This window comes from Rousettus aegyptiacus, unplaced genomic scaffold (assembly GCF_014176215.1).
Source record: "Rousettus aegyptiacus isolate mRouAeg1 unplaced genomic scaffold, mRouAeg1.p scaffold_m13_p_1, whole genome shotgun sequence".
Taxonomy (NCBI): domain Eukaryota; kingdom Metazoa; phylum Chordata; class Mammalia; order Chiroptera; family Pteropodidae; genus Rousettus; species Rousettus aegyptiacus.
The window spans coordinates 65,852,466-65,876,310 of NW_023416284.1; the positions used below are offsets into that span (position 1 = coordinate 65,852,466).

A 23,845-nucleotide genomic window follows, 5' to 3' on the forward strand; every position below is an offset into this window, starting at 1 on the left:
TTCTAAGCAACACTTTGAGTCATTTGTCTCCTCATGTATGTGCGATGCACATGCTGACAAACTTCTCTTTGTTTTTCTCTTGTTAATCTGTCTTGTCAACAATTTATAGAGCCTGAAAACCTAGGAGGGTAGTAAGAAAGAGGAATTTTTCCTCCCCTCCAGCAGCACTGAGCACTAAAAATGCATCTAGTAAATGTAAAACGCATACTGGATTTTGAAGATTTAGAACAAAACACAACCAAAGAACACAAAATATCTCATTAATAATGTTTTATATGTACATTTTGAAGTGATAGTATTTCAGACATGTTGGATAAAAAAGTGATTAAAATTAATTGCACCTATTTTTACCTTTTTCATGTGGCTACTAGAAATTTTCAAATGACCCATGGTTCCTTGCATTTCATTTCTATTTGATAGCTCAGCTTTAAAAGGGAGAAGAGACATGCACAGGAGCAGATTTTCTAAAGCTCTTTCAAATGTGATCTGCAGAGTACTCACTTCTCCAGGACGAACTCCCACACACAGCCTGTCCACCGCTGGGCTGGAGGTGCCTGAATAGATCTGCGGGATCAGAGAAACTAAACTGAAGACTGCGAGAGGGTGAGAGCAGGGAGGGCAAGAGAGAGCAAAGGAGGGTTTAGGCGAAAACTACCAATATGAAGGGGTTAGGGATTAACATGGACATCCTTCCTGGACCAAGAAATCTTGAAGCTGACCCACTGTGCAGAAATGGACCAGAGAAAGATTAATGAGGTCCGGCAGTAGTGCCTCTGGCTGAGGCCCTTTGTCAGTACCCAAGATGAATACTAGGGAAAATACATTGGAATTCAAGGTTCTTGGAAGACACGTTAAATACAAAAATGGCAAACCCACATAAAATTAGAAAAATGAATTGCTTGTATAAGCGAATTGCTTACTTAGTCTAAAGAAGGCAAAATTACAACATTGTACGCTCTCTGGGTCCAATTGGCACCTCTAACTAACTCACCTACTCCTACCTATTCCCTTACCTTGGTTAGTTCATTTAGACTCAAGATATCAGTTTTACTTCCTCCATTAATAATTCTTTGTCTTTCTTCAGCCACATCGTCATCCTCATCAACGATGGGCTCCTTCGTGGGCTCGGCATTCCTAGAGGAAGGAAAGGGGACAGGGTTGGGTTGGTATACAGCATCCTCAGCACCGTCCCCTTCCTCTTCTTCCCATTCCCTCACTGCTTCCCCAGGCTGGCTTTCCATCCCCTAAGACTTGAATTCTCAAAAGGACTCCCAACAGGACAGGCATCAGGTATTGGGCAGAGAGGGCAAGTGCCCGAGTCCAGAGTCAGCCCCGGGCTCCAGTCCCCATCTTCTCATCCACTCCTCACAACCCCGTGAGTAGGGAGGAGGACTTGTATCCAGTAACTCAGTTCCCTGTGGACCGAAACTAAAAACGAGTCTTCTCAATCTTTATTTATAAGTAATCAGACTCAGTCTGAGAAGACGAAAAGATGAGAGACAAGCATTGACTAGGAAAGATTATTCTGAGGGCTCAGTGCTCTGCAGATCAGTCCCCTGGGCCGGGCCCGGTAAAGGTCAGCCCGGATTGCAGTGGGGCTGCCTTCTAGAATCCTGAGTGCCCACGTCAGAATGAGGCAGGGTCTGGGGCAAGAGCCTGGGAAGAATGGAACCGCTAGGCGGGGTTGTGGTTGGCAGCCGCTTCTTCCCCATGGGGTGGCTGGGGGCACAATCACTGTCCTCCCTCCTCCAAACTGCTCATGGCTCCACTCACCTCATGTCTCTCCCGTTATTACCCCCTTCCCTTTCCCGGTCCCCAGTCTCAAATCTCTAAGTAGCAAAGGAGCCTACTTTGTCTATTTTCTCATGAACACACACAGCTATTAACTATTGTCAGTTGCAATGCTATCATCCAATTTACAATGAGTGTCTGTTAATTAAATCAGAGGGATTCAATATTAGTAATTGAAACTAATAACAGTATATTTTAAATACTTTAAAGTTTACATTTTTTTCACAAATTCTTTTGTGCCTATTTTAATGTGATCTCCTTGCGCTATTCAGAGCAAGCCAGGCTTTGAGAATGTAAGAACTATCATGACGTGAGGCTAAGGAGGAAAAAGGTGACCACATGGATATGAAGCAAAGTCCCTGGACCTTGGCACCCTCAGGACAGCGGCATGGCATACCATTGGGTGAGGAAGAAGTGGTGCTGGGCGAGGAGGGTCAGGAGGAAGTATATCACCCCTTCTGCTGCCATGGCAACCAGGTTCTTCCCAATCAGGTCCCACTGGAACGGATTTGAAGGGTGCTCCTCACCTGGGGATGGAAAACATCGCGGAGAGAGACAAGAATTAAGTCCACTTGGCTGCCTCAGCTGCCCTTAAAGGCTTAGTTACAATACAGCCCAGCTAGACAAAGGATTAAGCAAGAGTCAAATCCAAGTCTCATCTTGGCTACTCAAGCCAGAGTAGGGAAGAATAAGGCTTGCCCTCGACTCCTCCTGTGGCTCCTCAGCCAAGGAAACAAGCACTCTGAGCCCCCTTCTAGATGGCAGGACCAACCAGGAACCAGGAACGCCCTGCTCCTGCCCCAGCCCCAGCCCGGGCTGCAAGTCTGGCCTCGGATCTCGAGTGCCAGCCCTCCTGGTCTCGGAAGATCCAGGGCCACACTTCATGGGTTTTGACTGCCACTCACCAAACCGAGCATAGACATCTGTCACAGCCTGGCTCAGCGCCAGGTCAATAAGGCCCCGGCCCAGGCAGAAGTGGGGAAAGATAATGAGCAGCTTTCTCAGCATGGCGTTGAACCCGAGCAGCGTCTGAAATACAGAAAAGCAGGACAGTCAAGTGTGGAGGTCAAACCCACCTGCCCCCTCCTAAGCAAAGTGGGGCCTCGATGCCCTCACTGGGCAGGACTAGGGAAAGACCTTCCAACAGAGGGGTCTTAGCAGCCAGACTGGCCACAGGAGGGATTTGTCAAGCAGACAGGGAAGTTTTGAAATACTTGCAGGAGGTGCCTCTACCCAGGTGGCCCCTTGGGGAGCTTCCACATGCAGACTCACTTTGAAATTACACAGGAGCCCTCCAAAGCATTTGTTAGTAGGAGATGCAGCAGCTGTGGGAACGTGGCCTGAGCGCTCTTTTCTTTGGTACAGGTGTGAGCTATCATTGGGGACTGGGGCTCTTTCATCTGCTCTACCTTAGCCCACCTTATACCAAAGGGAAGAGGGGTCCTGAGCATCTATTGGCTCTGCTTCTCAGCTCCCACAGGAAAGCTACAGCTGTGTGTGGCTGTCACCAGCAGAAAAGAGGGTAAAGACCTTGGTGTCTGTGTTGAGTTGGGAGGACTTGTCTTCAGGTGATCAGACTCTGCTTGCTGCCTTGGCCTCAGAGGGGCAGGCAGAGCCTCCCCAAAGAAGGCAGAGGGGACACCGAGGGGGTGAGGCTGAGAAGGCCACTGCTGCCCACTTATCTGGCCCATCCCCACTGCAAAGCCTCCTCCCTGTCCAGCCCCAACACCTTCGCTTACGTGACCTCATCTCTCTCTAACGATGTCCCTTGGTCTCCCCCATCCCTCCTCCAGAAGCCACTCTGCTCTTTTGCTTCTGGGCCTTTGCACTTGCAGCTTCTGTTGACCAGAGCAGGGATGAATGCCCTCTCGCTTTCTGCCCTGACAGATTCCTGCCATCCTTTAGAAAACTGGCTCCAGTAACCCCTTCTCCCACAAGCCTTTCCGGATTCCCATGGTAAAATACCCACTCCTCTCTTAGAACACTTCCCATGTTGCCAAGGTTAATCACTTTTTTACCTGCCTACTTTCTCCATGGGTCAGTGGTCCCTGATAGACACGGACCAGATCCTAATCGTTTTGGTGTCCTTCCTACATATCTTGAACAATGATTAGTTCATGGTAGGCACATCATTATTTATTAAATGAATTAATAAAATTCTACTTATTCCAGGCCAGGCTCAAACTGAATTTCCTCTGGCTCCTGAAGATTCTCCTGGCTCCCGTAGCCCAGGTCTTTGGACCCACTCTGTTCTGTAGTGCTTCGTGTGTCTTGCTTCTTTGCTGTTATGGCATATGAAATGTCATGTACTGTGGTTTACATCAGGAGTCCCCAAGCCCTGGGCTGTGGACTGGTTCTGGTGCGTGGCTTGTTAGGAACTGGGCCACATAGCAGAAAGTGAGTGGCGGACAAGCAAGAAAAACTTCACCTGCATTTGCAGCCGCTCCCCAGTGCCTCAGCCCCACCTCAGGTCATCAGGCATTAGATTCTCATAGGAGCATTGATCCCTGGTGCCAAAAAGTTTGGGGACCACTGGTTTTTATTAGTTCCTAATTTGATGTGCAGGTCATTTCCTGACTGGGATGGGAGGTCTGGGAAGGCAGAATGAATGGGTCACATTTACTGATATCAGCACATCCATCACGTAGTGTTCACCTAGTCATCACCTCTTAACTAAGTAGGGACAGCAGCTACTGGGACCTGGGGAGCCTTCTGTGGGGTACTGAGTATTTCTGCAGCAACCATCTGATCATATATGTGAAAGCAACTAGCTTTTATGCAGGAGACGAGGGTGCACTCAATAAATGTTGGCTAAACGAGTATGGCCTGCAGGAGGGAGAACGTTTTGAGTTGCTTTAAGCCTACTTTTAATTATTCTGAAGTAACACATTCTCTTAAGACTTAGCAGGCTGTGAGCCTGTGAGCCTCTGACAAAAAACAGCTCTACAAAGCAGCATTTTTAGTCCACTAGGATGCTCTGGTCATTGGGAGGGTGGGGGTGGGGGTCTGTGTTCTCATCCATCTCCCTTCTGGGGTCCAACTGTGACAATGGTAAATTTTTATCAGTCATGGGACAGATCGGGTTTTGTTTCTTTCTTAGTGGCCAGAGAAAGCCTGATGAGGCTGGGGGAGAGTCATTTTTAGGAGGCCATGAATGCTTAGTGCAGATTTGCCTTGGGTATTCCCAGCAGGCCCAGAAGCAGGACTTGGGACAGGGGCCACAGGACAGCAGTGCAGATGCACTGGCTGGTGCCCACCCTCTGAACTGTGAAGACCTAATGAGGGAGAGAAAGGCTAGAGAGGTCACTGAGGACACAGGTGCATGAGTGAGACTGCCAGTGCTTCGGACAGCCACGGCCGGGGCTAAGGCACTGCAGGCCGGAAGGAGGAGTGTGTAGAGAAGACCCTGTAGCCACTGCCATTGTATTTAGGATCTGGTCTGGCCAGTTCTTCCTGGGAAAAGAGTAGACTGGGAGGTGTGGATGGGACCACTAGACACTGCTGCTCATAAAAGTGAGTCATTCAGCACCACAAATTCCTAATCCTGTGGTCAGGATTAATTGCCACATAGAACAGTATATGTTACTCTGTTACTACTTGCATAAAAAATAGGAACAAAGAATATATCTATATTTTCTTATATGTCTCCAGACTACATAAGAAACTCAAATGAAAGGTTGCCTCTGGAGAAAGGAACTAGACACCTGGGAAACAGGGGTTGGAAGGAGATTTTTATTGTGTATGTTCTGTTCATTTTACATTTTGAAATCTCACAAATGAATTACCTATTGAATCTATAGAAAACCTAACACCCAAAGTCCCCAAGGAAACCTTCCGGAAGGAGTTAGAAAATCTAAAAGTTTAGGATGACAGAATGTCATTTATAGCTTACAGAATAAGCTCAGAAAACCATGACATTCAGAGTACACACATGAACAAGGAGCTTAAAGAAAAAGAAAGGAAGGAAGGGAATGAGGGAAGAAGCAACATTTACTTGTGCACTAAGCATGTTCAGACACAGTGCTTGCCCATCACTTGGCTCTGCTTGACTGTCACATACTCTCTGGTATCTTAGTAATCAAATAAGAAAGGCAAGAAAGTCATGCTCACCTGGTTATTCTCAAATAATTCTAAAATGAAAGTGATGGCACTGCTGTTGATGCCGATGAACAGATTAGCACAAGACAAGGCCACATAGGCAGTGCTGGGGACATCGAACAGGAAAGATGCTGGGTACATCATGGGAATGACTGCCCATCTGTGTGAAATGACAAAACTCAGTGCGATACAGTGCCAATTCCCATTCCATCTGCTATACCCCTAGATATAATACATTCCCCTCATATATGAGGTGACATGTTTAAACTGGCGAGGGTCCCAGGGGGACCAAAGAGGGATTCCATCCCTTGGTCTTTGTTCTTCATCTTTGAATAGAGATAATAATGCTTTTTCTGACCACTTCATGAGGGTTTTGAGAGTAGCAAATAAGATAGCAGCTCTGAATATTGTAAATTATAAAGCCTCGTATAACACACAAGAGCAATCTCTATCCTGCAATGCTCTCCATTCTAATCTGGACCAGCAAAACTGAGCTGAGATCTCAACGAGCTCTTCTTCATGTTTCACTGTCACAGTTCACTGGTTCTTGAGTTCTTTATTTTCAAGAGAGACAAATGGAGACCATTGCCCTGCTAAGACTCTACTGGCCCACATAGGAAGAGCCAGGTATCCTTAGCTCCATTTTACAGATGAGGAAACTAAGGCCCAGATGATGTGAATTACTTGTCCACAGTTACACAGGTAGGCCTGAACATAAAGTTGCCTGCTTTGCTCTATAATAACACTAGGTTTAATCTCTGTGACATCCTTTGGCCCTGATCCAGGAATAGCTTTTCAGCTGGAGCCTTCTACTGTATGCACGTAACTCTTGGCTAGTTCAGATGGAGACACTGCAATGGACAGTTGGCCACAGATGAATCAGAATCACAGCTGGGTGAGGAACCGGGGAGTGACAGATTCCCACACTTTGGTTAGGTACAGTTCGACTGAAAGATGATTCAGGCCAGGTGGGGTATCTTCAACGTCCCTGAGTGGGTGGAGCCTCAGAAACACCTCTATGGGTAGATTCAGAAATAGAAGCCAGACAGACACCTTGGCAGCAGCCACAGCCCCTGCCAGGGCCTGGAAGCTAACCTTGCCACAGGAAACCCCTGTTTTTCTGTCAGAAGAAGATGCCCCTCCCCTGGCTTCTCTGTTGGTGGCTTAGCTAATGGCTCAAACAACTCACCCGTACAGCATGAGCAGTGCAACAAGGGCAGGAAGATTGTCTGGAGAAGTGTAGGCTTTCTTCTGAAATCCGATGAAGATGCCCACCACCAGGGCAGCACTCACAGCATAATTCACCTTGAAGACAGAAGGGGAATGCAAAGCACTTTACCACTCTGAACCTCGATTTCCTGTTCTGTCAAATGAAGGCCTGGCCAAGCTCCTCCAGCACACATAATCTGATTCTATTTGTCTAATCAGTTCTTGGTTAGCAAACATATGTTAAATTGTCCCTAGTCCTCCTACCCCACCTGGCTGTGCAGGGGGCCTTCAGTCTGTATCTTTAAAAAAAAAAAAAAAAAAAAAAAAAGAATTATAAAATTCCACCTTATCTTTTTAATTGGTCATGAAGTCTGGTCAATACTACTTTCTAAGCATGTCTTCAGAATTCAGAAAAACTTGAGATATAGTCCTTGGCTTCCTGAAGCTCAAAAAGATGATACCCTATCATTGCTTGTTTTTCTCTTTTCTTCCTTCCAACACAATTCAGTCCTAAATCCATTAGGATGGACAGGGAAAGATAAGCAGCCACAGTGGGGTTAGGGGAAGAGTGACAGTGGTCCTGAGCAGGAGGAGAACCTGAGAAGATGAGGAGGGTGTCTGCAGAGGCCGGGCTGGTGGGACGACGAGAATGTTGATTTGGCCCCGGGTATCAGAACCGAAGCAGAGTATGGAGGGTGCCCGCATGGGGGAAGAGATAATGGGAGAGATGAGGGACTTATTACATCCACGTGTGTTGTTCAAATAGGTCAATGATAGAAGCCGGGGTAATAGAAGCCATTTTCTCACTCTTGGAGAAGGGAGTTACAAAAATGGAAAGCCAGAAAGCCAGAATGAACCCATAGAGTTGGGTTGGAATCAGGGGTTTTAGTGAGCTCATAGTGTTTAGTATAGAGATAGACAGAGAAATATAGGTGTAAATGAGCGTTTGTCTATGTATATGCATATATATTTCTTCTAGTTCTCTACACTGAGAAGGCCTGGAACTATTGAAACCCCAGTGGCAATGAACACATCTGGTAGCTGGATCTTGGTTTTGAGAGCCACATTCCTTTGGAAGGAACCAGGGCTCTTTGAGGGAAATGGTAGCTTTCATGTAGGGCTGGGGAGAGGTGGAGGATGAGCTTGGAACGTCTTACTGTGCCACAGAGCATGGAGGTGCTCAAGGAGGATGGGGAAACGAGTCAAGAGGAGACAGAAGCCACCCTGGGGGAGCTCTCACTGGCCAAATTGGGGATAATTTGAGCTTTGGGATAAATAATAATGGTATCATATTATAATCTTTTGACTAATACAGGAAACATGATTCCATATAAACATAATCAATCAATCAATCAATCAATCAATGGAATGCGTGACAAAAGGATATTTGCATTGCTTCAAAGTACCTCTTCCCCGAATTCTTATAAATTGTAAAGTAGAAAAGAAGAGTAACTTTGTAGTGGAGAAACTTGACAGACAACATCTTAATCAAGTGACCAACGTGACCAACATCAGTGATAAGATAAGTTGGGAGCAGAAGCTACCTGATAGAATGCAGTGAGAACAGGGCATCCCCTGGTGATGCCGCTTCCATAGCCTGAATCTAATCATGAGGAAACATGGGGCAAATTCAAGCTGAAGGACCTTCTGCAAAATAACTGGTGATTTTTCAAAAATGTCAAGGTCACGAGTGTCAAGAGAAGATTGAGGAACCATTTCTGGCTGAAGGAGAAGGGGCAGGACAACTAAGTGCAGTGCATGATTCTGAGCTAGATCCTTTTCTATAAAAGACATCATTTGGCGGTTGATGAAACTTGAGTGGGGTCTGAGGATTATATGGAGGGAAAGCACTGGTGCCGGTTTTCTGATGTTGACAGTTGTGTATTGTAGTCGCATGGGGTGTGTCTTTGTAGGAGGTACACACCAGAGGTGCTGGCGAAGGGGCACGTTATTGGAAAGTTATTCTCAAATGACTCTGAAAAAAACTTTTGAACTGTTCTTTCAACGTTCCTGTAAGTTTGCGATTGTTTCAAAATTAAAAAAAAAATAGATGACATGTATAAAAAGATAAGAATTTAAGATCTATATGCTGACTAAATGATGTAAACAGGGAGTGTATGTTCATTAATTCAGTAACAACCCCCAGGCATGCGTTTGTCTATTTGCCACTGACTAATTAGGGTGCTAAACTCCAATAATATAGATGTCAGAGTTTGAAGTCTAGGCCAGCCTTAAAATTCTAGAGCATCAGGAAGCCTGTTAACATCATACCTACCACTTTCCATCCCTTCATTGGACTCCCAAGGGTCTACCTTGCTAGAATCATCTGCCCCCCAAGACATCACTCTGTCCTTCTATACACGTATCTCTCCTTAGGCTCAGAGATCTCTGTCGGTAGCCAGGTACGTGCTTGGGTCAGCCCCCAGGGTAAATTCTATTTCTCATCTATTACAAAAAGTGGAGTGAAAAAAACAACATGTTAGCCAACATGGGCTCCTATAAGTGATGTTTTTGTCCAAAGTGAGGCTTGTAGACTCTGATCTCCTCCTCATATGTTCATGAGTGTTTTTTCATACAGACAGCAAAGAGAGGGAAGAATTTAGTTACTACCGGTAATTTCTGGTTTGGAATTGTTAAGCAATGGCTGCTTAACAGGTCAGGTAAGCTAAAATAAATCATGTCTGAGAATCTTAATAGCTACTATCATTGTTAAAAGCCATGGTGGAGAAGGTTGTTTGTGTTGGTCTCCATCATGATGTATCTTATCATCACAGGGCATGGGGACTCACGTTAGTCTTAGAATGTTGAGATGAAACAAAGGATCTTGTTACTCAAGACACCCAGGATGGACTTGGGTTGGTGTCATAATGGTCCCTAATGCTACATTATAAATAGGTCTTTGCTGCCTCTACCCCTCCCTACCTCTACCAATCCTGGTTGTGAGAGGGGTGATAATCTGCTGTTGATTTCGTAAATAATTTTCCCTCATTTCCCCTAATGTGGTAGCTAAACCAATATAGGGAAAATATAGTTACTTTGGGAAAGCAAAATAAGGTCAGTAGGCAGGGTTGCCAGATTTAGGAAATAAAAATATAGGATGCCCAGATAAATTTGAATTTCAGAAAAACAACCAATTAATTTTTAGTATGTCCCATGCAATATTTGGAGGTGGAACATACTTACACTAAAAATTATTCAGTGTTTATATGAAATTAAAATTTAACTGGGTGTCCTATATGTATCTGGTGACTGTCACAGGGGAAGTTCCGTCCTTATCCCTTTGGAGATAGGGCAGGATCTAAGAAGAGGATGTGAGATGAAGGATTGCTTGATATTACCTCTTTGGCTCCAGATTATTCCCAGGAAGGCCAGCCTCATACCTGCAGTGCAGTGATTATTTGGTGGGTCAGAAGGCCCCGGTGGGCAGGGCATGCAGAGCCCCTACTCAGCAGTTGTTAAGCTGAGCCCCATGTCCTTCCCTAGTTCAGGGCTCCTAGGTCTGTGCCTTTCTAAAAAGATGCCGGGAGATATAAGGCCCTCGATACAGTGTCTTCCAGCAGCCCTAGCAGTGCGAGAGCCCCACGCTGGTGTGTCCCCTCAGTCAGAGCAGACACAATGCCCATCCCTCTTGGGATGATGGAGGCGAGGGAGGCACCGTGACTTGACACTTACAATGTCCCAGAGGAAGTTGGTCAGCCAGTAGGTGATGGGGCTCACTCCGCTGACAAATTGGAGGTGCTTGGCTTTGTTCACTCTCTCCTGGATTAAATAAAGGACAAAGCTGGCTGGGACGAAGGACATGGCAAAAATCACACAGATGGCGACCACAGCATCCACTGAAGTTTTCAGCCTGCAGCAGGGCAGGAGACACAGGGAGAGAGAGATGAAGAAGGAAGAACGGATGCAGGAAAAGAGCAAAGTCAGGCTCTGGGGAGGCCTCACCCAACACTGGGTAACAGCCTCTGGAATCCCCTTCCCCAACCTGACGTTTGTCATTTCGTTCAATTGTCTTAAACTGGGTCAAAATTAAGTGGATATTTTTGGGTTTCCTGCTCCATATTATTGTCGAATATTGTTCCATGTTAATATGAAATCCAGATAAACTTTCTCTTTTTTTTATATTTTGAAATTATTTGTTGATGGTATATAGAAATGAATTTCCATATTGATCTCATATACTGCAATGCTCTTATCAGTTCTAATAATTTGTCTACAGCTTCTCTTGAATTTTCTATATAGACAGTCACTTATGGTCTATGAAGTTTATTTTTTGTTGTTTAAAGTAGTAACTTATCATGTTAAAACATGTTTTCAAAAAACACATCATAACATGGGGAAATGTTATTAATGACAGTTTAAGTTCAAAGAGAACAGGCTGGTTATACAGGACTTGTTTCTCTTCCCCCTTTTCTGGATCAAGAAGAAGGCATCTGGCTAAGGGGGAAAGTGTGGGCTGAAATCCAACCTGACCTCACATACAATCTATGACCCCTCATGTGGGACAGTGCCCACTTAGAAGAAGAAACACCTTTTACTAATTCCCACAAAGACACCATGTGTGCTAGTGTCTGTCCTGATAAAAGTACAGACAGCATGACCCACGCACGTAGTACAAGTAGAACAAATAACTGAAAGGGAAACACACAATAATATTTAGATGAAACACCTAAACTGTTCTTAATGTAAGGTTGTAGGGTTATAGATATAATAAGTTCTTAGAACTGTATTTTCTAAACTTCACTTAATGACCATCTACTATTTTATAATCACAAAAGACTCCTATTTCATATTTCGGATTCCAAAGACTTGGCAGGAGGTACAGAAACGTGGCTGAGTGAGAGTAAACCCAGGACAGACTATTCTTCTTTGGTCCAGGGTCCCAGAGTGTTGTTCAGAGGAAGGCCCAAGGGGCCAGGGCCCAACTTGTAGCCAACGGCACTTGAGGTGTTCCGGGCCCAGGATCTATGGCGCTCACAGTATACTGAGATAGGAAAACAAGGACCCTTCCGTGTATCAGAAGTTTGCACTAATGTAGGCATTCCCACTAAGTATGCTACAAACGTATTACAACTTGCTCTAGACTAATGTTTCTATTGCCTGAAGCTGCAGGGTAAGAGCCTAAGCTTGTGGAAGGCAAGGATCTGTTGATATCTCCAAAGCCGGATCATCTTAGGGAAATTACTGGAATCTGAGATAATTACTGCTGGGGAGATGAAGGATTTACTGCACTTTCCCAGTTCCCGGCAGTCATTTTGTGTACCGAAAAGGAGAATATTTGTGTAAGCTCCAGGAGCAACTTCTTATCAAGAGCCAAAAGGGAACAGAACCAAATATATGTTTACTTTCCTAAGAAACTTGAGAAGAAAGAATGGCCATGTAGTTTGGTATACAAAGTGTTGAAAGTCTTGTGTTCACATTTGCCTGATTAAACTATGTTGCCATCCAGCCCAGCAGCTCATGTGAGTGAAAGAAAATCCTCTCAGGGTTTCCAAAGGGAAGAGAGGGTAACAAGAAAAGCTGTGATGTGGGGGGCTGTGGTGGCTTACACTGTAATCTCTGACAGCTGCTCCTTGGTCAGGTTCAGGGGCTGGCTTATGACGGTGATGCCATACTCCTCAGGGTTCCTATCCTGGGGCAGGCTGGCCCGTAAGATGGCGTTGTGGGCCACGTTGAGAAAGCTGACCATGGCATGCCAGCCCTTGTTGTTAAACCACACCTAGAGGGTGGAGATAGGCTTTGTTAGGCGGTACTAGGCAGGACACCAGAGGCCCTGTGCTAACAACAGCTGTTTAAAGAAAAAATGAACTGCAGGAAAAAGAATGTGAAGAGGAGGGAGGGTTTGGCAGCTGGAAGACATTCCATGCTAGATTTCAACAGGAGAAGGGGTGGAATTTAATTAAGCTGGGAAAATAAAAATAAAGTAACCAGCTCACATGAGTTTTTAGCTCTAGGGCAGATTTTGCAGGGCCAGTAAGTACCTTAATGTTGTCTTCAGTTTCTAGATGTTGGAGGAAAGCAGACATTTCTTTAGAGGCCTCTCTCATAATAGGGCCCTAGAAAATCATAACAAACAAGCAAGAGTTGTTTTTTTTTTTTTTTTAACCTGTTAGCACTCATGACAATTTTTGTTTCATGGCATGATGAAAGTCATCCCCAAATCTCCAGTCTGTTTACATACCCCGCTAACATTCATTATCTGGCCAAGGTCACTGAAAAATCCAACAAGTGCTTCCCCAGTGATGGGGAGAACTGGCAGCTTTCCTCCGATGGAAATTCCTCCGTACCTGACAAGGGAATAAGAGATCCCCAGGTCAGTGTCATGAATTATGTCTATAGTGCTCCGTGCTTGTCAGTAGCTCTCTAGTTTCTGTAGGAAAATGTGTACTTTGGGGAAATTGTCTAGACTAGTGAGTGACATGGCTCCTCTTTATAAACCAACTTTTAATGCTTCTTCATTGTCTCTGATGAAATCCAGCTCTCTTCTAAGCGTGATCTCTGCTTATCTCTCCAACCCCTCCTCATGCTTTTCCTTGAGTGGCATATTCTGGCTGTGTCCGACCACTTCCAGAACCTCCTGTGGTCTGGGTTACCTTTACAGAGCTGCTAGCTTCCTGGGATTGCCTTTCCTTTTCTTGAGTATCAGGCCAACTCTGACTGCTCTATTATATGTCGCCTCTTTGAAGACTTCCCTGACTCTACCCCATCCTAACAATGCACTTTACAGGTACTTCTGGTAGCACTGGACTCACCTTAATCTACACAGGACCAGTCCTGCTGTGCCTATCTCTCAGTGCCTCTCAACTCCACCCTCCCTCAGGTGGCCCCTCACCATCTCCTGCCTTGACTCAAGCTCTAGCTCCTTGACTGAGATCCCAGCCTTGTGCCTCTCCCACTCTAACCCATCTTCTGCACTGCTGTGGAAGTCTCAAGAGAGTGTACTCAAACACAGATCTGGGCATGTCACTCTCTGGTTTAAAATCCTTCAATGGCAGGATGAAAGCCAAACGCCCCTATAAAACAAAATAAATTTGCTAAACTTTATTTCTTAGGGACTCAAATTACCCCTTTTCCCCAACTTTTTGCTCCAGCTGAGACCCCATACTTCTTCCTAGGGAGCAATTCCAAAAGCTGGATTTCACTTTTATGGTCTAGAATCAAGTCAATGTTAGCTCTGCATTCATTCTAGAGGCCCCTTTACTGAGAGAGCCTGGACGATTCTCCAAAACGCTGGAACCACTTGAGTCTCCAGGAACTGGGTAAGTCTGGGGCTGGGCCAGACCCTCTAAGACTTAAAAGGAATGGGTCACATGTCCTCTCATTAGCATTGTAAACTATTTTACACTCTGAGCTTTTAGAACCTCCCTTGAGTGAGAATGATCTGGAATAAGTCTTCAAGGAATACCACTTCCCCTCTCTGTACTCCAAGAAGACCTATTCCTGAGCATCTTCTTGGTCCAGTGTTTTCCTAGCCACATATCCTTCAGGTGTCTTGTGACTTCCTGAGCACATACATACACATTCCATTTACAACGCTTCGAAGTGTGGCTTTTTTTTTTTATGCATGAGTATTTAAAATAGATCAATTTGATGTTTTATAAAAATAGCTTCTTACCTCTGTTCATTGACCCAGAATTTGCTCTTTAAGCTGAAAGGGAAAACAAATCATACAGTAAATACCACAACGATGGTAGTAGAATTAACTTTCTTTCACAGACATTCATTGAGGTGTCTCAGTCTTCTAGGGGCATTTTTACGTTTCTAGGAAACCTCCCAGCCCAGGAGCCAAGCCTGAACACATGCAGAAAAAGGACTGATGTTTTCCACTGCTGGCTCTCCAAGTCACACCCCACATGCTGGGCTTTCTGTTGTCAGGTTGTTTGTCAGACCATCTGAAACTAGACAACATGGCAACTACGAGACCAGTGTGGAGTATATGGTGCAGCCTTCTCCTCTTCCACCTGCACAAGCGAGGTTCTAATCGTCACCTGCACACTTGGGTGAAGTTCTGACTTACTCCCAACCCCAAATTCAAAGACCGACTTCCAGCCAGTCAGGGATAAAATTACAAGATGTAAGATAAGAAGCTATAGCTAAGAACTCCAGACCTCATAGTTCAGGCCCACAAGCTCTCGTTGTCATCAAGCACAAAAGCCAAAATTCCATATCGCAAATTTGCTGCTGAGAGTGAAGTTCGGGATGGTTGTTGTTGACTGCATTATTGAATAAATTCTATGCACCCTGCTTTTATTTTTGTGCTTGGATGGCATTCTTCACGTTGCTGACTGCCGGGCTGGCACTGCCTTCTCTGCAGCTGCTTTCTCCGTCTGCTGTGTGTTCTAGCTAATTGAGTCCATTGATTCCTTGTGCATGGCTCTGGTAGGGAAAGCAACTGAAAGTGCTACTAAAATTAGACAGTTAGTTTTATTTTAAAACCCCAGAGCTCATGAGGCCTGGACCAGGGGTCCCTATGATGTTTTCTCTGTAACATGCTCTTTTCAAGCTGCTTGCTCTGATAGGGGCTGCAAAAACCAGTCCAACCCCAGCTGAGGCTTGTTACGAACAGCTGCAGCGCTGAGAGAAGTAGACACTTACACAGGAGTTCACTGGCATATTAGAGGGTAGTGATACAGATGATAATTTACAGTTAGAGTATGACTGGTACAGTTAACCTGGCCGACCTGTGGGCTCACTCAGGCAGCATCCCATTGCCTCTATCCTAGCTTGGTCTGATTTTTTCTTTCTTCTTTTTTGCTTCTAATTTTTCCTTTTTTTTTTTGTTGTTTGTTTTCCTCTAACTTTTCCTCCTTACCACCCCACCTTCCTCCCAACTTTTTCTCTCTTAACTAGTTAAAATATGAAGTTGCATTATTGGATAAATTCTATACTTTCTTATGATATTTTTAATAGTGCATGGGTTAAACTTTAAGACTACTTGGCCAAACATAACAAAAAACAAAGACAAAATTAATCCTAAATTGACTTTTACATGTATATGTCTCAATGGCTTTCTCTGTTGGGCGAGGTGTGCAAATTAGGAAAAAGAAAAAAATTCCACTGCCCCGATTGTTGAGAAATCATGAGAATAAATTATCTCTGACCTTGGTCAGTATTTTCTATAGGGAGTCAGGACGAAAAGCATGAAGGATTTCTTCTCACCTGCTGCGTATAAGAGCGGGATATGTTTTTACCAAGAAGTCGGAGATATTCCTGTCTGTAAGGTCTTGAAGAATTTCAGTGCTTCGCTGTATTCTCTGAGGCAATGAGACAATAGTGTCAATTACTTTGGCATTTGAGGCTTTACAGTTTGTGAAAACTGCTTGTTCTGCACCAAAAGTTATTTATGGATTCAGCTGCTTGGAAGTGAAGCTACTGAATATCAATGATATGGGACTCGTCCTTGATCTTTCGTCAATTTGTTGACAAGATAGAATAGTTCTAGCTCCAAATTAAATCTCTAATACATCTGCATCTCTCCATTTCCACTACCACCACCCTAGCCCAAGCCTCTATCTACACTGCACTTGGACCTCGATAGCAACTTCCAAACTGGTCTCCCCGATTCCACCCTTGGCCCTCCATAATCCACTCTCTACCCAGCAGCCAGATTAAGATTTAAATGTGTAAATCAGAGACCTTAGTCATCTTGCTTACCATACTCCAATAAACTCTAGGACCAGATCTTAATTCATCACCAACATTGATGCAGCCCCTGTGACCTGGCCCTGCCTTGCTCTCTGACCTCACCTGCCGCCACTCTCTTCCTCTTCCTCACTGACTCCATTTATTCTCCTTGTTTCTCAAATGCGCTCCTCTCATTCCTGAGTGGCTTTGCACTTGGTGCTTCCCTCTGTCTGGAATGCCCTGCCTGGACAACCTCATATGGCTAGCTCATCATCATTCAAGTCTCAGCCCAAATTTTATTCCTCAGAGAGGTATTTTCTATTTCTAGTCACTCTCTATCATAACATACTGTTTATAATTTTCACATCTTCCTCTGAAATTTTCCTTCTAATCGATCTGTTTATTTGTTTTTGTCTGTTATACCCATTTGATATAAATTTCGTGAGAGTCAGAACTTCCTCTGACTTATTAGCTCTTGTGTCCCCAGCACCCGGAATAGTATTTGGCATATAGCTGAAACAATAAATTTACGACATGAATGAAAGAGTTCAAACAGTGACTTACAATTTACAAATCACTTCAAAATATATCTAGGATTGGAAGCTAGTTAACCGGTGACTTCGGAGAATTCAAAAGAGCATGAACTTGGCCACCAGGTGGCAATACGACTTTAAATTTGGGAATACATAATATGTTTGGTTTAGGGTCAGTCAGAGACCTTGGGTATAAAGGTAGCTGAGGTAATTTTTGGCGGTGTTAAAGCCGCCATCATCACACCCACTCTTATTATTTTTATACACTTTCTGTCTCCACTTTCCCCTTTCCCATTTTTACTTCTTCAATTCACTTTTTCTACCTTGTTCTTCTCTCTCATGCTAGCAGAAAACTAGAATCTACTGAATGCTTGCCATGTGGCAGACACTGTGTTAAAGGCTCTACATACGTTGTAATATATCCCTTGGTTCTCATACCCTTATGAAAGAGAAATTATTACTTTAACTTACAGACAGAGAAAGTGAGGTTTAGGAAGGTTAGCTAACTTGTACCATGTTGCAGAATCTATAGGTGGTTGACCTAGGATTTGAACCTACACTTGCCTGACTCCATAGCCTTCACCCTTTTCACTCCATTGCCCTGTTTTTCAAGCTGAAAATGGTACTCAGAGGAACTGCCAAGCTTCCCTATTGGAATCTAGGCTGGAACAATTTCTGGTGCCTGAGAAGTATATGATAAATTGTTTTCTAAAAATTCTGTTCAATAAAATATTCCTATAACTTTAACTCTTTGTATTCTAGAAGTTAGGGACAGAACACTTCCACCTCAGGACCTAACACTACTCAAAGAATGCTATGACAAGAAGGACCCTAGAGAAGACTGCATCCTCCATCCTGTTTTCCAGATGAGGACAATTTACTACATCTGAACCCAGCCCATATCCTCTGGTTTAATTCCAGGCTGAATAGGAGAGTATGTTTGAGTGAATGGGTATAAATATGAATGTGTTGTATGTGTATGGAAGGGCGGGAGAGAGAGAGAGAGAGAGAAAGAGAGAGAGAGAGAGAGAGAGAGAGAGAGAGAGAGAGAGAGAGAGAGAGAGAGGCAGAAAAGAGAAGTAAAGTGTCTTCTTAGGGTATAGAGAAGTGGGACAAGCTCCCTGAGTTTCTGTTTTTGAAATCCCTGTGATACTGCAGTGGCTGAGTTATGATTCAAGAAAAAATACATTGCTTTAGAAATATAAAGATATATGCTTTTGGCATATAAAAAAAAAGGAAGATAGGATGCTCATAAACACAGAATCATTTATAAGCCAGCAACTGTGATTGATGCTATGGAAAAATTTAGTGGTCCCCTCACTTGATCTGCTCTTCTGCTATATGCTGTAGTAACAGACTTTTTATTTGGTACAAGGCCACCCAGAATAAAGACCACAGTCCCCAGTCTCCCTTGACTTTTGGTTCTGGCCAATGATGTATAAATGAAAGTGCCGTGTGGTAGCTTCTGGAAATCTTCCTTAAAAAACACCATATTTGCACACTTTGCCCTCTCTTTTTCTTTATCCCTTCTTCCACTCTGTTTTCTGGAAAGTAGATTCTGCCATCTTGGTCAATGAGATTGAAGCCCGTTAACCACGGAAGAGCAGCAAACAGAGCATCACGGACTACCCCCATGGACTTTTACATGAGAGGGAAACAAAGTACGTCTTATTTTCTCCACTGTTTGTTTTGGGTTGTCCTCATTGAGTCGAATCTAATTCTAAATAATACAGTTTCTTTACCCACACTATTTCATTGCATTCTCACAACAACGCTATGAAATAAATCATCGTTATCCCCTATTTATAAGTGAGGAAATTAAGGTTCAGAGAGGCCAAATAACCAACCCATGACTCTCTGATGCCAACGACTGTGCTCTTGCCACTATGTCACACTGCCTCTCTCGGAATCAGTCATTCACCGGCAAGTCATTAGAGATGGCTGCATAAAGATCTGCTCTGTGCAAGTCAGCTGGGAGGACAGTTATTAACCTAAGACAAAGTGAGACTCCTCTGGCCCCTTCTGTCTCTGAGAGCCCTGGGAGAGGCTCACTGAGATACATTCTAGAGTGGGTGCTGCTCAAAGCCATGATAGTTGATGTCCCTGCAAAAGGTAGGTTGCTGGCTGTGGTGTGTGTGTGTGTGTGTGTGTGTGTGTGTGTGTGTGTGCGCGCACGCACGCATGTTAGTTCACAGCACATGGTAAGTTTCTTAAGATTGTTAATAAGTATGCAAATACATATGCATTTGAATGGACACTATAACATTGTTTATAATGGAGAAAATTTGAAAACTCACAGGTCCAAGAATAAGAGATTAGTGAAATAAATTAAAGCAAATCCAAACAGTAGGATAGTATGCAGGCATTAAAAACAATGACATAGATATATATTTACTGACATGGACATAGGTTCATAACATGCTATTCAGTGAAAATAGCAAGTTTCAAGACAGTGTTTTGAATAAAATCCAGTTCGAAAGGATAGAAACAAAATGTTATTGGTGGTATTCTCCAAGTGATCAGATAATTTTTTCTTCTAACTTATCTGTATTTTCTAATTTTTTATAATGAGCATGCGTGATGTATAATTTTTTCAGTGTTTAAAAATCTTTTCTTACTAGATTCAATAGAGAGAGTTTGGGGGGAAAGGAAGCTATTGGTAGATGACTTCCTCCATAGGGCCCAGTGGAAAGCCCTGCTGAGAGGCCAGGGAGCCTCATTTAGTCCTTCACTCAGCTGTCAGTTTGAAGTGTTAGTTGGCTAGAAACTCAGGAGTCATGATACATGTTCCCCCATCCCCGCTGTCACAGACAGATTCAAGGGTGGAGGTACCTGTGGGGGCGGGAGCCCCCCTGCGCCCTCCGGGCACTCGGGGAGCATGGTGAGCTTCTCTCTGGTGCTGCACCTGCAGGAAGGTGAGGGGTGCTCTGGTGTCCACTTCTGCTTCTGGAACACGTGGGTGACGTTTGGGGAAACAGAGGGTGTCTTCCAGGGGGTGGAATTGCCACAGGGGTACTCCCTCATGGAAGACAAGAAAATGTTTCACAGTCAGCTCCAAAGTTGATAAAAAAAAATCCCTAGAAATGAGAAACAGTGCCCAACCCTCTCCTTCATGGCCTTTCCTTCTTATTCTCAGACACACGCATTTTCTTCTGACATACCTAAAAGTTAGTTTCTGCTCAAGAAAAATCGAGACTAGGAATGTGTTGATTGACTAGGTCTGGGGCTGGGGAGTAATTATCTAGTGTGTGGTAAGTTTTATCTCTTTTTTTCCTCTGGCTGCTCTAGCTGTTGAGAGTCAGAACAAATAAAAGAGGAATTTGAAATTAGTCTGCGTTTGCTCTTATCAACAGCCCTGAAAAAGACAATTCGTGAATCAGATAAAATTATACTGAACTTTTAGGATTCTTGGTAGATTTCAACTGTCCCCTATAACTCCCTTCTCTGTACTTACAGCAATAATTGAAAGTTGACCGTATTTGTAATTAATACCACTCTAGGTCCAAGTACACTGTTCAGATTCCTTTCAATTAGGTCGTGGGAAGCATATGTCAATACAGTATGGAACTTTTGATACTGGGAATTATAGAAACATAGAGCTGTCTGGTGATGCAGGGGCTTCATGAGAAGTAGAGAACACCCTCATACACAGATGTTGAAGGAGAGGCTGGGTGAACGCTGGCCAGGGGGATGGATTGAGATGGGGCCTATCCCAATCCCGCCATCCCGGTACCCCATCATCTGGGTTTTCCAGGGCAGCTGTTGCTGTCAGGGCAGGGATGTGCAAGGACTTACGGGAGCCACTCTTCCTTTAGGCAGCGGTTGCCAAAGCCTGGCTTGTTCAGGAGGACATCTGCAAATGCTGCGAGCCGCTCGCTGCCCGGCTGGTCCATGCTAGACAATGCAAGAGGGGCTTGCTCAGTGGACACGTGACTGGGAAAGAGGGGTAAAGCAGCCAACGCGCAACTCAACAAACATTTATAGAATGGCTGCTGAGTGCTAGGTATGCATGCAAGGCACGAAATGCTGTGTGGGGGTGGTCGTAGGTCTCCTGGGAAAGCAGTAAGCCACCCAGACATACCCAGGGGTCTGATGGCATGTCACGTCTGAACCTCACAAAGAAAGAGCTTTGACCACTCACCCAACCTTTACTTTGTCTTTCTTTACTCCTGGTAGTCCTGGTTGTCCACTTGGGGTCACCTTCCCCAAGTGGCAGTTACCTTAATTTCCTTTCTGAGGTCAGCCCGAGACCCCCTACCACATTGGTGACTGTCCAGGGAGTGGGAAGGTCAAGGCTTCACCAAACAGTATGTGACTTAGAGCCTCACAATTCGCAGAGGCGAATGATGACCTCCGGGGATAAGTCTACACACCTGAAGAAGGTGTACTGCTGCCCATACATCCAGGGGTGAAGGGTCAAAGCTGGATATTCACCAAACGGAGGGACGATGATGGAAAGCATCAGAGCCAGAAACACAAAAGTTGCTGGGAGCACGATCTGTGGGGAAATAAACATGGAGAATGGGCTGTGTGTCTGTGGTGTGTGAAAGACTCACCCACGCACACACACACACTCACACACATGTTTATTCTTTTGAACATTTATCCTGAAGACTCATAACCAGGCCCTGGTGGAAAGGCAGGTTTCTGGGGAACATTATGGGCTGCACGTGCAAAGGCAAGATGTGTAGGAGAAAGCAGAATTGGCTATAGGCCAACGCTGGGCACTGAAGCAGACCACTGTTTGACTAGCGGTGAATCAGAGTTTCTTTTTCTGAATAAACAACATAAAAAGAAAAAAAGAGGATGAGGACCTTGATATTTAGGGTCATTGTAAAAATGAATAAAAACGTGACTTTACCCTTCATTGTAAAAATAACAACAATATTAATGTGTTCATTATTATTCTATTTTCTCTGCTAACTGAGGTGGAATACTTACAGAGAATCTTAGTGTTAACCGAGAATCAAAATAAAGGTTGGCAAGGAGGAAACAAAGCCAACAGAACTTAAAGAGAGTGCTCTCATTCACAGAAAAGCCTGGGAGAGGATGGAAAGGCCAGGAGAGGGCTGGCCGGCCCTGGCCAGAAGCCACCAAGCACAGGCAAAGCCCCTCAGGAATACCTGGGCCAGGAAGTCCTTGTGGCTGCGGAGAGTGTGGTGGAATCGCTTGACCAGCAGCGCCTGCACGTGCTGGAAGACGAGCCGGGCTCCCGTGTTCAGGCGGCCGCCCTGCTGCTTTGGCTCTGAGGAAGGCTGGCCCTGGGCAGGATCTGCAGAGCAGCCGTTGGAACCCTGGGGAGCTTGGGTGGCCCCCTTACTAGGACCCAAGTAGGGGTTTCGTAGGCTGATGGTTTCCCTTTTCTGCTGAGTGCTGCCTGAGAGTGAATTAATAGTTTAGAAAAACACTCATAAGGTCTGAATCTCATACTCTGCTTTTTTCTTACTGCACTGGTTTTCCCTCCTTTTAAGTCAGCAGCAAAATATCAGGCCAGGTAGGTAAATAATCTTTTAAATTTCTATTTTTTTAGTATAAATCATCTATAGATAGCATTGCCTGACATAACTTAAAAATTCTCTATGGTAGTTACAGAGAACAGGACAGATCTAAATACATCAATAGAGAAGTCTAAAATATATAACTAAGTAAAAAAAATAATAAAGTTGCAGAATAATATGTGTAATAAGATTATATTCATGTTAGAGAGCACTATATCATATACAAGGAAACGTAATATCTTATACATGCGCACACGTACGTAACTGTCTAGCTCTGAAAGATTGCTCACTGACTCTTGACAGAGGTTAATACTGCAGGTCAGAGCTGGATAAGGCATGGGGGATGAAGTGAAAAGGGTAATTTTAGCCTTCTTTGTATTATTTGAAGTGGTAGAAAAACTAATGAACTAGTAGTTAGGAGATCTAGGTTTGAATAGACTCTTATTAGGTAAATTTGGCTGGTCCAACCTATCTGAACCTGAGTTCTCTAATCTGTTAACTTAAAATGAAGATATTTTACAGGGTTATCATAAAGATCAAACGAACTACACATGTGAATGTGTTTTATAAACCATTACAAGTTGTCAGTTATGTTGAAGCTATAGTTTATCATCACTGTTTCATGTTCATTTTCAGAACATGTCGTTGGACATAAAGGGAGAGCCTGGGGGACATCTGGTTGGCCCCCAGCTGCTTTCTTAACCTCCTAAAGTACCCCAGGACAAGGCAGCTGCAAAGGGAGTTCCATCATCTCAATCATCCTTTCAGCTAGTATTCTCAGGCTGCTCAGTTGGGGCGGAGGTAGGGCGGGGCAGAGAACTTCTCTAGGCTCATTGACTACAGGGTGCCAGGTCCTAGTTCCCTGGTCTCTTTTCTCCTGATTTGGGCTCAGGTTTGATGTCTGCTGTGGCTGGCCCTCCCTCTGGGGCCCTGCTGCCTCCTCATGCCTATCCCTGATGCCCCATCCAGCCTCAAGACTGCTTTCCCAGCGAGAGCTAACCAAGTTCAGAAGAATCCCAGTTTGTCCCTGGCTCTGCTGCCCTCTAGCGGTCACTGGCTGTGAGCCACCTCCTTCAGAAGTCGCATTGACCCTCT

General features: G+C 44.4%; 1 protein-coding gene across 1 annotated transcript in view; it reads right to left on the bottom strand.

Moving 5' to 3' along the window:
• Positions 1-23,845, bottom strand: part of ABCA4 (ATP binding cassette subfamily A member 4) — a 121,929-nt gene that overhangs the window by 15,085 nt on the left and 82,999 nt on the right. Inside the window, exons 28-43 of the mRNA XM_016134165.2 lie at positions 22,376-22,629; positions 21,626-21,750; positions 21,048-21,146; positions 20,085-20,271; positions 16,255-16,349; positions 14,711-14,743; positions 13,277-13,382; positions 13,077-13,151; positions 12,645-12,814; positions 10,771-10,948; positions 7,079-7,194; positions 5,902-6,049; positions 2,697-2,820; positions 2,189-2,318; positions 1,014-1,134; positions 502-564 (exon numbers count right to left, since the gene is read on the bottom strand). Coding sequence (XP_015989651.2) covers positions 502-564; positions 1,014-1,134; positions 2,189-2,318; positions 2,697-2,820; positions 5,902-6,049; positions 7,079-7,194; positions 10,771-10,948; positions 12,645-12,814; positions 13,077-13,151; positions 13,277-13,382; positions 14,711-14,743; positions 16,255-16,349; positions 20,085-20,271; positions 21,048-21,146; positions 21,626-21,750; positions 22,376-22,629 — 2,024 coding nt within the window. The remainder of the gene's footprint in view (positions 1-501; positions 565-1,013; positions 1,135-2,188; positions 2,319-2,696; positions 2,821-5,901; positions 6,050-7,078; positions 7,195-10,770; positions 10,949-12,644; positions 12,815-13,076; positions 13,152-13,276; positions 13,383-14,710; positions 14,744-16,254; positions 16,350-20,084; positions 20,272-21,047; positions 21,147-21,625; positions 21,751-22,375; positions 22,630-23,845) is intronic.